The 16,219-nt window shown below is 47.1% G+C and overlaps 2 protein-coding genes across 10 annotated transcripts in view; one reads left to right on the forward strand and one right to left on the reverse strand.

Annotated features, from left to right (window-relative positions):
• The window catches only part of LOC144763966 (uncharacterized), a 43,328-nt gene extending 39,591 nt beyond the window's left edge, over positions 1 to 3,737 (reverse strand). The window contains exon 1 of one of the 2 annotated variants that reach the window (XR_013596289.1): positions 435 to 3,596. Coding sequence is in view for 1 of the 2 variants with exons in the window: in XM_078650053.1 (XP_078506179.1) it covers positions 3,613 to 3,704 (92 nt within the window). In the remaining variant the exon portion in view is untranslated. The other variant, XM_078650053.1, reaches the window with a different exon arrangement.
• Positions 3,738 to 3,789: 52 nt separating this feature from the next.
• Positions 3,790 to 16,219, forward strand: part of MAPRE3 (microtubule associated protein RP/EB family member 3) — a 692,788-nt gene continuing 680,358 nt past the window's right edge. For 5 of the 8 annotated variants that reach the window (XM_078650048.1, XM_078650046.1, XM_078650047.1 and 2 more), the window contains exon 1: positions 3,794 to 3,931. The gene's annotated coding sequence lies outside the window, so the exon portion shown is untranslated. Of the gene's footprint in view, positions 3,974 to 16,219 lie in introns of all 8 variants that reach the window. The other 3 variants (XM_078650043.1, XM_078650045.1, XM_078650051.1) reach the window with 3 other exon arrangements.

Genomic DNA, 16,219 nt, shown 5'->3' on the forward strand with positions numbered 1-16,219 from the left:
ACAAAACACCAAAATAGTGTCCCTTGAGGGGAGAGCGTACCAGACTTTCCAGAGACCATGTATGTGAAGCCTCTTATTTTAAAATAAGTAGGTCATGATCCTGTGGACCTTAACAACCAAATTCCATCACTGGTTTTGGCCAAACTATTCAGGGATAGCAAATCAGATTTCAGAAACTACACCCAAACAGCTGCTCTCTGGGAAGCAGATGATGCTCTGAACATCAACAGAGTCCTTTCTCGAATGAATACACTCACCAGCCATACAAGCACACTACCAGCGATAGGTCTCTAAGTGTGGATATGTCCAATAACTTCAAGATAATACTTAAGGCAACCTTAGGCAAGGGCCAAAGCCCTTCAAATACATCAGATTACAAAAGGGAACTTTTATACAAGGCTCATACAACACTTTCCTTTCATTCTGAAACTCACCCTTGATTAAATCCTGACCTTTCACGTCTTGGCGATGATGAGTGGATACAGGCATATCCTGGTCAGAGCCTTCAAGGAAAGTAGGAAAGCTAGAGGCAAATGTGCCATGGTATGCCTACCCTGCACGGTGATAGTGTGACCTGAGAGGCAAAAATCGAAGGTGGGATCTTGTCAGGAGCAAGTTACGCTTCAAGGGTGCCTTTGCGGAAGGATGCCCAGGGCTCATGACTCATGTCCCTACTGAGACGAGCTTATGGGTCACCTGAGACAGTCAAAGCTGAAAGAGCAAATCTTTTCTATTCAGAAGAAGCTAGTTACATTTCACAGTAAGTAGCATCATATCAAATGAATTTTTAAAGACTGAACGCTGCAAAGCCACACATTCCGTATTCGGTCAGAACTTGAGTAATGGAGGCAAACAAATAAGTTGGGGGATATGGTCCGCTTCGAACAATCAGTAGCAAGCCATCAAGCAGACATGGGAAAAGGATGAGTGGTTGAAATCCTTAAACTCTGCTAGCACATTGCAACATTGTCACAAGGAAATGAAACTGGAAGATGAGAGGGGGAGATTAAGCATGCACAGGTAGCTGGAATGAAAACTTCTCAATCTTGGCTTTTGTGGAAGTCTTAGAAATAAACAGGCCTGCAAAGCATCACCAGCAAAGTGATGATATTATGAGAACTCAGCAATTTAGCCCCAGCAAGATAAGGCCTACAGGAGGTTGCAGATGTGTAAAGGTCCAAGTCCAGTTGGTCTATAAAGTCACAATTGGAAGGCATAAAACAGGATATTCAGACCCCAAGGTGACAATGTGGTCAGGGGGAAGCACCCGCCAGTTACGCTGTTCATCAAATCAATGAGTATGTAAGGGTCAATGAGTGTAAGAATGGACCCAGTCAGCGTGGGCATGGCGATGGTGAGAGTAAGTGCAATGTGGGTGTGCATATGGTGCGAGTTCAACAAATGTGACCCCAAGGTGAACAGTTGCTTGTTGTGCAAAGTGGATGGTCAGTGATGGAGTTCAAGGAGTGAATCTATGCATAGTGCCAGCATGAACTTAATAAGAGAGAGCATGAATTATATAATGTAAAGATTAAGAGTATTGTGGGGGTGCTCAGACTGATCAAATCTGAGCAGATGTTCAATGAGTGAGAACAAGTGAACACGCAATATTTGGACTCCAAGGTGAGCATGGCATCAGCAGACTTAGGACAGTCAGTAACAGTACTCATGGAGTCACTGAGTATTCACAAGGACTCAATGACAGTGAGCATGGTGAACTTTGGATCGGTGATAATGAGAACAGATTGGGTGAGTTTGAGGCCAGGGATAATGAGCATGAATTCTGCAAGGGCGTGCATGGCGCAAGTAGCGGTGAGCATGGCGTCCATAAAGGTGATTTCGGGGTCCGTGAAGGTGAATTGGGGGTCCGTGAGGGTGAACATCGGGCCAGTGGGGATGAACAATGAGTAAGTGAAGGTGTGCTTGGGGTCAGTGATGTTTTGAACAGGGAGAGTGTGGGTGAGCACGAGGACAATGAAAGGGAACCTGGGGTCAAAGAGGGTGTGCATGGACCCTGTGAAGGTGAGCATGGGGTTAGTGAGTGACAGTGTGGAGTGTGTGGGGGGCTGCGCAAGGGCACAGGCGGTGAACATGGAGACAAAAAGGGTGACCTTGGGGGGTGTGATGGGGAGTATGGGGACAAGGAGGGCGACCTTGGGGACAGTGGGGGTGAATATGGGGACAGTGGAATTGAATATGAGGACAATGAGGGGGAGCTGGGGGAATATGGGGGAAATGAGAGTGAACACGAGGACAGGGAGGATGCATATGGGGACAATGAAAGCGAGGGTGAGCATGGGGGCACTGAGCATGCATGAAGGCCCAGTGAGGGTGAGCATGGGGACACTGAGCATGGAGACATTGAACATGAATATATGCCCAGTGAGGGTGAGCATGAGCAAAGTGAAGGCGAGCATGGTGCCTGAGAGGGAGAGTATGGAGTCCGTGTAGGTGAATCCAGGGTCAGTGTAGGTGAATCCGGGGACAGCAAAGGTGAATCCGGGGACAGCAAAAGTGAATCCGGGGGCTGTGAAGGGGAGCATGCGGCTAGTGACTGTAGGCATGGGGTCCCTGGGGGGGAGCATGTGGTCAGTGAAGGTAAAGACAGAGATGGGGAGGCTGGTTCTGGGGCTGGTGTATATTGGTTCATTGAAGGCACATTTGGCTCAGTGGGACTAACTGTGGAAGTGGTATGGGTGACTATGGGAACACTGAGGGAGAGAATGGGGTGTGTATGTGTGTATGTAGGGTCATGTACAGGGAGCATGAGATTCGTGACTGTTAGCACAGGGTAGGCACTGGTGAGCATAGGGTCAGAAATTGCGAGTAAAGGGCCAGTTAGAAGAAACATTGGAGCAGTGTCAGTGGGGATACTGGTGGTAAGTATAGGTTCAGAGAGTGTAGTTGTGGGATTATTTAGGTTTGGAACAGGGTTAGTATGTGTGAGCATAAGGGCAGGAATTGTAGACGTGTTTGTGAAGATAACACTCAGTAGGTATGTGTAAATGGGTATTGGGGGAAGTGTTGGTGTATATAGGGGTTTGCTCGAATGGCGGCCTGTATGCTATCTGTTGAATATATGGGCGGGTGATATAGAATAGTGAAAGTGAATATGGGTCAATGAAAGTCAGGCTGACTCCAAGTTTGTTTGGGCGAGTTTAGCTCCCTGGTGTAGAGTTTCTGCTATTAAGTGTCAGTTTAAGGCAGCAAAAGTATTATTTAGTAAGTGGAGGCAGATCTAGGCTATCAAGTGTAGGTCCGTGGGGGTAAGTGTGAGGTTAGCTCACTGAGGACGAGTGTGCCTCGAAGATGCACCACTGCAGTAAATGGGCTGGTCCTCCTTGGTGTCCCTGTGACTCTCTTCTGCGACAGGTGACAGCGAGCCAATGAGACCGCCCTCCCCCTCGGTGAGAATGGAAGAGTCCGCCGCTCGTCACTCCGCCACCTGTGATGCGGGCGCGCTGTCCCCCGGGGCAGCGACGCGGAGCGTCAGGCAAACTGCTCCCCCCTTTCGCCGCGAGTGAGACCGTCCGACGCGCGCCAGCCGATACCTAAGGAACGTGCCACCGCCGTGAGAAAGGGTGGATCTGCGTGGCCCCGCCCCCTTATTACCTGAGACCCCCTACTCCGGCGCGTGCTCCCCGGCGCCGCACGTGCAGCGAGCCCTCCTGCGTCACCCTGTGACACGAGAGGGTCTGGACCATCTATCCATACCCCAGCGTAGGACGCGACGCCTGCCCCCCCCCCCCCTCTCTCTCGGCTGCGGTTGGTGCTGGCGCCGCGCATGCGCAGTGTCTCCGCAGGGTCCGTTCGTTGGTCTGACAGCTCGGCCGGCCCCGGAGAGCGGCGGGGGAGAGCCAGGGGGGAACCGGGAGAGGAGCCCGGCGGCACACGGGGCGCCGGAGGAGGAGGAGCGGAGAGGACACGGCAGGTGAGGCCCCGGAGCGTCCGTGCCCGCCCGCGCGCGAGTCAGGTGAGGGAGGCGCGCGCACCGAGGCCGCGCGCGCGGCTGAGGGGGGTGCTGGTGGGAGTCAAGGGGGCTCGGAATGGGAAAAGGTGGGCTCCGAGGAGTCTCTCACAGGCAGGGGCCTGGGCGTGGAGAGGGGACGGGGAAAGAGGTGTCACCGGTAGGGCCTTGGGAGGGGGCACAGACCCTGGTGTGGAGCCCTGGGAAATAAGCGCCGGCCATGGGAAATAAGAAAAGCAGGGCATCGAGGAGAGCCCCCAGCCGCCGTCCCAGGAAACGGCTCCTCCCCGCCAACAGGGAAGTTTCAAGTCATAGGAAGGGGCGCAGGCCTTGGGGAATAGGATGGCAGTTCGCCTTTAGGAAGGACGGCTTGGGCCGAAGGACAAACCTAAATGAATCTGCTGCGACAATCCGTCTCCGCAGGACACCCTTCATTTTGTACTTTTATGTCCTTTTTATAAAATGCCTAGACGGAAATTCTTGGTACATATTTTAAAAGAGGCAAAGTTCCGTCATGCTAAAACTGCTTTGCTCTTCTCACAAAGAGCAACTGACATGCGTACATTATGCTGCATTATGAATTTGATAAAAGTCTTGGTGAGGTTAAGAAACACAAGAGGACAGGGTTAATCAATGGTCCCAGATAAAATCCTTGTTAACCGGTTTTTATTTGTATTGGTGATTTTTAAATGAAGTTCAGATATGTTATTTAATTGAATTCTTTTAAAACTGTATATATGTACTTTTATGATGTTTTTTAATCATCGAAATAAGATTTACTGAATTGAATCGAGCCTTTAGAAATGATACTGTGTACATATGACAACTTTTTTTTTAATTAACTTTTTCATTTAAATTTATAGAGAATACAATCACAACCTCTGATACAGGCATAGCCAAGATTGGATAATAGTCGTTTGCGCATTGGTGTATATATGGCTAGACCCTTTTGTCTGTGTTTTGAGAGAGAACGAGATATAAGAGGGAAAGAACTGACAATTTAGTGGTGAAACCGAAGAGGAATAGGACAGACAAGAGAGAGATATAGTCACTGTACATTACATTGGCATCAGCAATGCATACTGCCTTACAGCTGACGGTGTACATAACATTGCATCAGCTATACATACAACGTTGCCTATGACACCCTTTCAGAATATATGACAAAATGTTAACAGGAAAGTGGGAGCTTAAAAATAAAAAAAAATCGCGGGCATATATTTTTCCCCACTGATTTTTATTGAAGCATAGGCAATTTCAGACGGGACATAACCCAAATCAAGCTATTTTGGTTGAAAAAATCGTGAGTCTCCTCCAGCTTGGATAGATAGGGTCTATTGGCATGTATGGAAGTACTCTCAGGGAAGAGGTGCATATTAAATAGTGCAGGGGCCCAGCTGGACTCAAACTTTGAGTGGGGCGAGACTGCATGCTAATATCGACCAGTGAGTGCGTCAGGAGACTGAAAATAGCTACTGTGGGGGCTCTCTTCGCTGTTCCGGTGCAATATCTACCCGGGGAGGCATTTTTCTGGACTTTATGTGGTGAACAAAGTATTGTGAAGTACACTTTGTTAGTAACATATTTCTTAGTATTGCAGGATTCAACATCACTTCAGTAGGTTTTGGACTTCTTTTTCAAGGAATTTTAGCAAAATAAATTGCAAATATTCTATTGTAAATTTGTAATACACTGTGAGCCCAAAGGCCTATCTAGCACTGTATGGAATGAGACTATGTGAGTAATAACTTTATTGTATGATTACCTAAAGCCATTACAAGCATATCAGAAATCACAATAACAATTCCTTTATACATAAAAATATTTCGATCAATACATAAGACGTTTCAATGCATTTAGGCAATTATCCTAAAATCAAATATTAATTAGAGCAGGGCAGAGACTGGGCAGTTGGGGTGTGATTTCCAGCAAGTTGCCCTTTATAAGTGCCAGATGTATACATTTTCCAGATTTGACCATCTCGGTCACAGTTTCCAAAGTGAATAGAAGATTTTGGGCCTCCATGACAGATTATGTACCTACAACTTCTGCATAAGGACAGTATTCTTCAAGTAACTGAATTTTTAAAGCTATGTATAAGGTTGAGAAATTGTATGGATCAGTAATGGTCATATTTGTTGATTTATTTCTGTTTTGAATTTATTTTTTGTATGTAAATTACCGATCCTTGAATTTTTTGCACTTTACCGTATATTCATATATTTATTGTATTTTTAAATTGCATTGTTGCACATGTGCTTTTATGGTTTGAATCAAAACAGAAATAAAGTCTCCATTGAATTGAATTGAATATTCCATGGTGTAAAAAGATTGCCCCCCCGGAGTGTACAACGGGTATTGGGTAGTGCCGGAGAGCAGCATAATAAGTGGGCCAGTGATTTGTTTCTATAGTTGCACAGTCTACTGCGTATGATGTTTTTAATCGATTTTCAGCCGGTGTTCAGTTATCTTATTGAAAGTGGCTCTAGCCTTGACCATAATATTAGTTTAGACCGTGTTTGACCAGTGCCTGATGGAGATGTGACTTACTTGACTGATTTGCAGTTTTTGTTGGGGAGTCATGTGTGCCCCTTTTCATGGAAAGTTTTAATATCGATTTCGAGTGAGCGGAGGTGCAATTGCTTTTTTATAGCAGCTTTAATGGCTGTGTAGTTGATATTTTGGGTCCAGTTTTCTTCTACAAGTTGCAGCTTCTCTGCCATTTGGAGATTCCTTGAATAGGGATTACTCAGCTGTAAACATTGATTTTACGGTCTCCTTCATTGTATTCTGAAGTCTGAAGCCCTGTGGCAGAGGGCTTGCGCGCTGAGCGCTGTAACTTTACTTTTAACTTTCCTGCTCATTGCTGCTGACTGCGAGCAGCTCCACGCCTTGCCCGTCCCGCTGAGTACGAGCGGCGAACGGTAACTTCTATTTTTAACTCACTCCCCCCTATCCCGCCCTCCTGACTCCTCCCATCACCGCGTCGTAGCCTATATAGGCTCCGCCCACTTTTCCTCGCGTGAAGTCTGAAGCCCTGTGGCAGAGGGCAGAGGGCTTGCGCGCTGAGCGCTGTAACTTTACTGCTCATTGCTGCTGACTGCGAGCAGCTCCACGCCTTGCCCGTCCCGCTGAGCACGAGCGGCGAACGGTAACTTCTATTTTTAACTCACTCCCCCCTATCCCGCCCTTCTGACTCCTCCCATCACCGCGTCATAGCCTATATAGGCTCTGCCCACTTTTCCTCGCGTGAAGTCTGAAGCCCTGTGGCAGAGGGCAGGGCGCGCTGAGCGCTGTAACTTTACTTTTAACTTTCCTGCTCATTGCTGCTGACTGCGAGCAGCTCCACGCCTTGCCCGTCCCGCTGAGTACGAGCGGCGAACGGTAACTTCTATTTTTAACTCACTCCCCCCTATCCCGCCCTCCTGACTCCTCCCATCACCGCGTCATAGCCTATATAGACGTCCCCCATGTGTCAGCGCAGCGGACGAGCGCAGCGGGCGTGACGCAGGCGCGCCGGAGTTGCGCCAGAGTTAAGCCCGTCTGCGCCCGTCCGCGGCCGGACGGGCCCAGGGGCTAGGGACGCTGTTACCGCTATTTCCTACTCTCCTTCTGTCCTCATGCACCTTCAATCCGCCGCTTGTCCCCTACCGCTGGACACTTGGACACGGATTATTTCACTCGGAATCGCTGGCGACCTTCCCCCTTATTTGGGCCCAGTCACTCCTCCCACCGCTCCTACTACCCCCGTGTCACAGATCCGTTTACTTTATCTAAACACCCGCTCTTTCGTCAGACACCAAACTGACATTTTTCACTTACTTGTGACTGAGAGGCCTGATGTCCTTCTCCTTTCCGAGACCTGGCTCACGGACGACTCCCTCCCGGACATACTGGCAGCGTTACCTCCAGATTATTATCTGCTTAACACCAACCGCCAAGGGGGCCGCCCCGGGGGGGGGGGGGGTCGCAGCGGTAATACGTAAGAACATCAAGGTTATTGCCTCCACTTCTATGTCTCTTCCGGAAGTGGATAATCTGGTTTTCAGCCTTGGGACTGAGGTAGGCGCAGTTACCCTTATCGTACTCTATCGCCCTCCCCAGCCTATGCCCTCTTTTCCTGCATCCTTCATTGAACAGCTTGCCAGTCTAGCTACTTCTTCCCCACGTATAGCTATTGTTGGGGACTTTAACTACTGGTTCCAGCATAAGGATGCTGGTCCTCATGCCACTGAACTGTTTGAAGGTCTCTCGAGCTTGAACTTCAGCCAATTGGTCACCTCTCCCACTCACAGTGGCGGTCACATACTGGACCACATCTGGGTCCATGGGGTGAAGCCCTCCCTCCCGCTTACCACACCTTGTGTGTGGTCTGATCATTTCCTTATTGACACCACCATTTTGGTGGCTGGCCAGACCAGGATTCTCCCGCGGGAGGGTGGCATGGCTCGTAAGTGGAAGGCTGTTGATTCCTCCAAACTGCTATCTCATTTGTCTCACACACGCCCTCCAATCCTTAACAATATTGACATCAACGAGCTAGATGGCCAGGTTTCCAACTGGCTCGTGTCAGCTAGCGACACCTTCGCCCCTCTAATTAAGTTCCCTCGATCTCGACACAGCAATTCTCATAAATGGTTTACTCCCCATCTAAAAGCCATACAGCTGGAACTCCGCCAATCAGAACGTAAGTGGAGAAGAGATTACTGTCTGTCAAGCAGAGATACTTATGTGGCAGTCCGCAATAAGTACAAATCTGCCATCTCTGCAGCAAAAAAAGCCTATGCCTCAGAGAGAATCTTATTAGCCCCCTGCAAGTCGAAGGAGATCTTTAGAGTCTTGGATGAATTCACTTCCGATCCCAGAACGCTCCCGACCCAGACCCCTACACAGGAATCCTGCAATGCACTCAGCACTTTTTTTATACAGAAGATTGTTTTGATTAAGGACACTATTCCGGTCACCTCATCGGGCGCTGATTCTGTTACCCCCCCCCCCATAATGCTCTTTCCATCACTCAGCTTCCCCCCTTAGATCCTACATCTCTAGCCACTCTGGCCGCTCGCATTAAGTCTGGTTCTCCTGACGACCGCTGTCCGCCCTTGATACTACGGGACATCTGCCACTCTTTACCTGACTGTATCCTCCCCTTGCTTAACTCTTCTCTTCTTTCCGGGACGGTACCCAGCTCCTTCAAGGAGGCCGTTCTGGTGCCTCTGTTGAAGAAGCCTGGAGCCGATCCTGCCGTCCCGGCGAACTATCGTCCTATCTCTCTTCTACCTTTCTTTTCTAAAATCTTGGAAGCCCATGTCACCGCCTGTCTCTCTAGGTTTATCGAGAGTTCTAACTTTCTCGAAGTTAACCAGGCCGGTTTTCGACCTGGTCACTCTACGGAGACTGTGATCCTGGCCGTCCTGGACACCTTGAGAGACGGAGCTGACAAGGGTACCCCCCAGGCCTTGGTATTACTAGATCTGTCGGCCGCCTTCGACACGGTGGACCATAACATCCTTCTCCACCGTGTCGAACAGGCCGGCATCCAGGGCCTGGCGTTGGCATGGGTCAAATCCTTCCTCACTGGGAGATCTCAGACCCTCAGCCTTGGTACATTCAGGGCTCCCAGGGAGCATCTGCCCTGTGGGGTCCCCCAGGGCTCTTCTCTATCCCCTCTTCTCTTTAATCTCTATCTTCGCCCCCTTCTTTTTTCTCTGAGGCAGTGGGACGTCACCGTCTTTAATTACGCGGACGACCTGCAACTCATCTTTTCTTTAAACTCCCCCTCTGCTATTCCCAATTTCCAGGCAGTTATGTCCCATATCTTTCAGTGGATGTGCCAGAACCAGCTTAAATTGAACCCAGGAAAGACGGAGCTCCTCCTGCCTGGTAAGAGCGCCATCCATTGGGGTCCACATTTCTGGCCGGCAGAGTTTGGCTCCCCTCCTATCCCGGTGGCCTCGGTGAAAAGCCTCGGGGTCACCATTGACGCTGGGCTTTCTCTCGGGCCGCAGGTGGGGACGGTGGTCTCCTCCTGCATGTTCCAACTGCGCAGGATTAGGAAGGTGGCTTACCTCCTCACCCCCGATGCTCTGCTGCAAGTTATCATGGCCCTCGTTCTCTCCCGCCTGGATTTTTCGAATTCCACCTATTATGGTTTACCTAAATGTTCCATCTATAGGCTGCAAATCATTCAAAACCAGGCGGCGAGACTGGCCCTCGGGATACCGAAATGGCAGTCTGCCAAACCCCCCCTTATCAAATTGCACTGGCTCCCTGTCAGCCTAAGGGCCGCTTTCAAGCATGGCTGCCTTATTTTTAAGTCTCTCTCTGGCTCCTGCCCTGCTTTTTTGAAATCCCTCATTCGGTCCTATTGTCCTTCACGTAACCTCAGATCATCTCACTCACACCTCCTGGTTGTCCCCCCCCATTAAACTTTGTAGATCCGGTGGTCGGCGATTCGCCTACCTTGGCCCCAAACTTTGGAACTCCCTTCCTCCCCCAGTTAGGCTCTCTAACACTCTCATCCAATTCCGTAAATCACTAAAAACCTGGCTCTTCCCACAATCTAGCTAATAGTCTCTCTATTCTCTTCAGCACCCAATCAGCGCCATGAAACTCACGGTGACAGTGCGCTTTATAAGCACCCCCTTAACATAACATAACATAACATTCTCTGGCGCGACACTTGACTAATAGAAATATTTTGCCAGGGCGGCCATACACAGGATTTTGTTTGATGAGGCCAAATTTAAGTCTGATCAGAGTGTTTCTCGTGTGGGAATGCACACTTGAAACCCATGCTTTGAGGCTTGTTGAGTTTGGCTGCCAGCATACCTAAAAACACTTGCAGTGCCTAGTTAAGTGAGGGTAGGAGTTTTGCCCTGATCACCCTCCCAATGAATGGCCTTGGTCGTTGGGCTGTCGAGGGTGTTGCTTAGTTTACTAAATGCATGTATGACCATCTTTCCTTTGTCAGATAGTTATAGCTCTGTACTCATTATAGTCTCTGTGAGCCCAGCCACCATTTCTTGACCCTTTTTTTCGGATGGCGCTCACAGATTACGTTTTTGGTTTTGCTTGCATAAATAATTTCATTCTTTATATATTGTATGTGTTCAATGCATTGAGGGACTTATGGAGGCCAACTTTTTTGTGATCTAAAAGGATGGGGTCGTCTATGCCTATTGCACGAGGTACATTTTTTTTGTGGCTAGGTTTGCATCAAATAATGCTGGGCCCAGATCGGCTGTATATAAGTTGTTTAAGACCTCGGCCCGTTAACATTTTTGTGGTTGCTATATCTCTGGAGAGCTTAACCCCAACCCATTTCCTAGTGTCAAGGGACATGATGGCTTTCAATAATTTGGGGGGGTGTTCCCCTTCTCAAGCGTCTGCCAATGTGTGTTCCGGATGACTCCTTCAAAGGCCGTGGAGTAGTCACTGAAGCAGGCGAAGACAGGCAAGGTATTTTGTGTGACAGTTTGTTGGGCTATGTGGGAGAGGATAAAATAGTAAGAGAGGGGCCTCCTCACACCAAAGGGACAGGGCACCGGGATGACAATTAGTCAAGTAAGGGAAATCCCTTACTTGAACTATGTAGGAGAGGGCCACTATGTTGTCAACTGTTGAGCCTCCCACTCGGAATCCTGTTTGTTAAAAGGCAGCTGGCCCTCGTCGGATACCCATTTGCCTAGCTCTTGTAATATGATGCTGGCATAAGCTTTCCCCCTCGATGTCCAGCAATGCAATAAGCCTATAATTTCTGGGATTGGTGTTGTTTCCCTTCTTGAAAGTTGGCTGGAGTCCATAATTCTGGTGTATAGCGGAGCAGGGACTGCTGCCTGGAACTGGGAATCTTCTCTGAATAAGGACCCAGGCAAACCGTGTGTTATGGGTGTTTTTTAGGACCTTGATTACCACCTGGTTGTTGAGTACAGGGTGTTCGCTGTTTGTATATGGTATCAAGTCATCCTCTTCCTTATCCTTATGTGGGGAAGCTGAACTTACTTTTTGTGCAGGCTTATCTGGGGACTTTGATTAAAGGGGCGTAACCTGAGTTACCCATTTGTCTGCTGATACCGAGTTAACCCTTTTGCTCTTCCCATGGCATGGCTCATTCTGCTCTCATTCAGGTGGTAATCGCCTTGGTCCTTTCACGACTGGACTTTTCCAACTCCATCTATTTGGGCCTACCCCTCGCCCTCGTTAAACGCATGCAGATTGCTCAAAATCAAGCGGCCAGATTAATATTTAAGAGCAATCGCAGGAAGTCGGCCAAACCCCTGCTAGCCTCCCTCCATTGGCTCCCTATAGCCCAACGGATCACCTTTAAGGTAGGCTGCATAACCTTCAAAGCCCTCTACGGCAAAAGCCCCAAGTTCGTCAATCATCTTATAAATAAATACGAACCGACCCGGGATCTTCGCTCAGCCCACTTGTCCTTTCTCTCGCTGCCCATGTTTAAAAAGAAACGACTAAGTGGATCTTGTTTCGCCTACCTCGCCCCTAAAATTTGGAACTCCTTTCCCCTGTCTATTCGGAACTGCACCAAGCTAGTAGAATTCAGGAGAGCCCTGAAGACCTGGCTATTCAAACAAGCGCACGGTTAGAGCATTGTTACCATCTGTCTCTTTAGTCACCATCTGTTTCTCAGCGCCATGAAACCCCTGGGTGACCGTGCGCTTAACAAATCCCGAATAAGATAAGATAAGATGGGGTGTTAACATACTGCCAGAATTGTTGGTGCTTATTAGGATTTTAATTCACTCAGCCTCATGAGTCTTCTGTTGTTCTCTTATACAAGTTGCTTCTTTGCTGCTGTTGCTAGTAGCCACCTTGAGGTGGTGAGTTTTAAGTTATTGTTGTTTATTTACCTTTTTTGCAGCCCTTAGTTTCTAAGTGCATTTTTAAATCTCTATCACAAATCCTATTGTGTGATCATTGCCTTTTTGTTTTTATTTTGGCTATTTCCTTGCAGAAGAGAGCGCAGTTCTAAAACCAGAATGGTCCGGCCTTTGATGACGTCTAACATTTGTAGCACTATTGGCCAGCCCTCCCATTGGCTCTTCCATCCCTCTGTCCTTATTACGGATGTGGGTGACCATTTTATCCTGAGAAGGAATTTGTAGTGCTTCTCACTTTTGTTTTTCCCAGTGCAGGTAGTAGTTCATGATTCCCTCCTGATAAATTCATTTGCGTCATCAGGGCGGCATGACCACTCTCTGCCCATTGGAGGACATAAAAATTGTTGGTTAATCAGTGTGTAGGTAATATTCAAGGGGTTGATCCTTTTTACTGTCGTCTGTATTGATTTCAGGTTGTACTTCTGTAGAAAGGCGGTAAATCTCTGAGTTGTTTCTCTGGGGCCCCTAATGCTTGTGCTGTCCTCTCCCAAGTGGTTCATATTGAAGTTACCCAATATGATAGTTTCTGAGCCCTTGTGAGTGCTGGTTAATTTTCCCATGTGACTGAACAGATTTTCAGTTTTTTCCAATGTGTTGCCACCTTGGGAACTGAAGTAGACTGTGATTAGTGTCGACTCGGTTCCTCTGTTGTCTGAGACCCTCTAAAATTCCTGCTTGTAGCATTTCTGACTTGGTATTTATTTCTAAAATGGAATTTTTTACTGAATGCTTGATGTGTTTCGGTACCTCTCCTGTGATTCTCCCTAATAGGTGGATCTTCTTGTCGGGCTTATGATATTCCGCATACCTTTGTAGCAACATAGTTGTTGGTGCCCATGTCTCTTGAAGGCAAATGATGTCAGCTTTTTCCAAAAATGTGAGTGCGACCTTACTTTGCAAGATCTTGATGATCTGGCTCCATTCCAGTTACTATTTCAGTTGTTTCTGCCAGGCTTTTCAGTATCCCATCTCCATGTCATTTCTGCTGGGGATGTCTCGATTTCTCTCGGGCAGAAAATCAGACAAAGTGAAAAAACGTAATAACTGTTACAAAGGTGGAAAGCAGGGACGTGCAAGGGTGAGATAAATGGACAGAGAGTATCTAGTAACGAATTAAAGAGGCATAAAGTGGATTTAGGACTACACAACCTTGGTATTCGATGCACTAACATTCAGTTGCACCAGCCCGAGCTCGGGCTTCTGAACAGAGCTGTGGGCACCACCACTCATTCCTTTACAAATTAAGTACTGCTAACAAGACTTAGAAAAGCAGCTTTCCCAAGATTTTTGAGTATGTTGCACTCTATCTTCAAAGGAGATTTTAGAAAATTGTCAGCAGATAGTGCACCATAAGCACATTTCTTGTTCTTTTTCTGTTCATACTGTATTCATGAGCACACCATGTTTCAATGATATTTGCAGAATTGAATGTCTGTGTGCTACATACATTACATTAACAAGATATTTGAGCATCCTCCCATTATAGGAAATCATTTCTTTATTTGGTTTGTACCTTGTTTTCTAGTACTCAGTACTTCGATGTTATTAGCAGAATAGGATGCTAGTATGATAGACCACTCTCGTGCTGTCATAGCAAAGTTGTCTAAGCGCTCTGACACATAGAATGTTTAATCCATACATAGAATGTTTAATCGTTATTCTATGGTACTTCATTGTCTAACATTTAAAAAGTGTTCATGGTTTTGAAATGCTGGGGTAATTATATAGCCTAAAACACAAACCATTTGGGGAAAGATTTGCTATAATGCATGAATGAAGAGAAGACACTGAGCACACAAGTGTAATTATCCATGGTAACCCCATGTAACACATGTATATTAATTAGAAGTTACCAGGGGTAGAAAGTGCTACCTTTGCTTGCATTTGGTACCTCTGGCATTCTCCTTGCCATTCCTTGTCTCATGTGTCTTGAGGGCAGTGGCTGGACTAACATGTAATTGTCTTTAGTTTGCGTTCCTTCCCTTCCATGTAGCCAGTAGACAGCAGATAATTGGTTACTAAAGAGCTTAGAAAGGGACAAAGTGTCAAATTGTGATGCCATTGGAGGTCAAAGGCATGTCATGTAACGTTGACTGCTTCTGGCATTTAGTGACTCAATGACCTTTGCAGTGCAAAGCCTATACCAATTCGTGACATGTCCATGAACACAAGTAGGCACATCACAGGGTATTAAAGAGTATTACCCTTCCGGAAAATATTTACGAACAGTGCAAGGACAACACCTTAAGCCTAAGGAATGTTTTCACAGATAGTATTGTGAGAATACTTATGTGGAATTCTTTTGTGAGGCATGGAAGAGCTTATTATGGGAATGTTTAGCAGCAGAATAAAAAATACTTTAAGAAAGAATAGCGCATACAGGAGTCTGGCTTCTTAAATGAGTGAGGGGGCTAAATCAGAACAATTGAAGGTGGTTTTGGAAAATGGGACTGAGCACAGTATGAGAGAAACTGGATGGCAGATAATCTAGTGTCTACTGTGCCAAGGCAGGAACGAAACAGGGTACAATAGACAACTTTCTTTGAATGGGTAGAGTTCCGGCTTTTCGGACCAGGAAGCAATAGCTCCATGACAGAAAATGGCATTATTTAGTTTTATCCATTTGTAGTATTATCCCTCTTTCTAACCTACCCTTTTCACTCCCACCCTCCTAAGAAATTGTTAAAGACATGACATCTCCAACCCCGATTACCTGTGTCCTCCCAGAGACCCATATCTTCCTGTCACTATCTCTTCTGCTTCACCTTCTGCTAAATGTAACTATTTGATAGAGGCTTGTGACAGCTCTGCCATTAGACAAGTGAAGCGGGTGGGCAGTCTTATGTATTCCAGGGGCTTTCTTAGGCTTGCCTTAGTATATTTTGAACACTGTACCCTTATTTCGAAATCTCAGTAATGCCCTTCCCTGTCACTGTGATTGATCACCCTGAAATCTACCTCCTTCCCTTTCCTGATCGCTTGTGCCCTGATTAGTTCTGAATTTCCTTCTCATTCCAGCGTTGACCATTATGTCTGGGACATAACAAAACATTGCTGCTCTGCCCGGTGAGATACAATGTCTGGTGAAAGACTTGCTTTATCCACAAGGCCCCTTACTCATTCCCACGCCTTCCAGTCCTCTTTTCTTCTCTCTTTCTAAATGTCCACCTCCCTCACTGCTCTGATGCAGCTTAAGGCGGTGCAAATAGTTACCCTTAAACAAGTATATACAACTTGACTACTGTGCCCTTTTGCAATGAGCTATTGCTCATTCGGTTTACACAACATAGACATCAAAACATTTACTTGAGCACCGTCAACCAGGCATAATCGTACTCAAAAATCTCATGCG

The sequence above is a fragment of the Lissotriton helveticus genome, chromosome 6, assembly GCF_964261635.1.
Source record: "Lissotriton helveticus chromosome 6, aLisHel1.1, whole genome shotgun sequence".
In the NCBI taxonomy this organism is placed as follows: domain Eukaryota; kingdom Metazoa; phylum Chordata; class Amphibia; order Caudata; family Salamandridae; genus Lissotriton; species Lissotriton helveticus.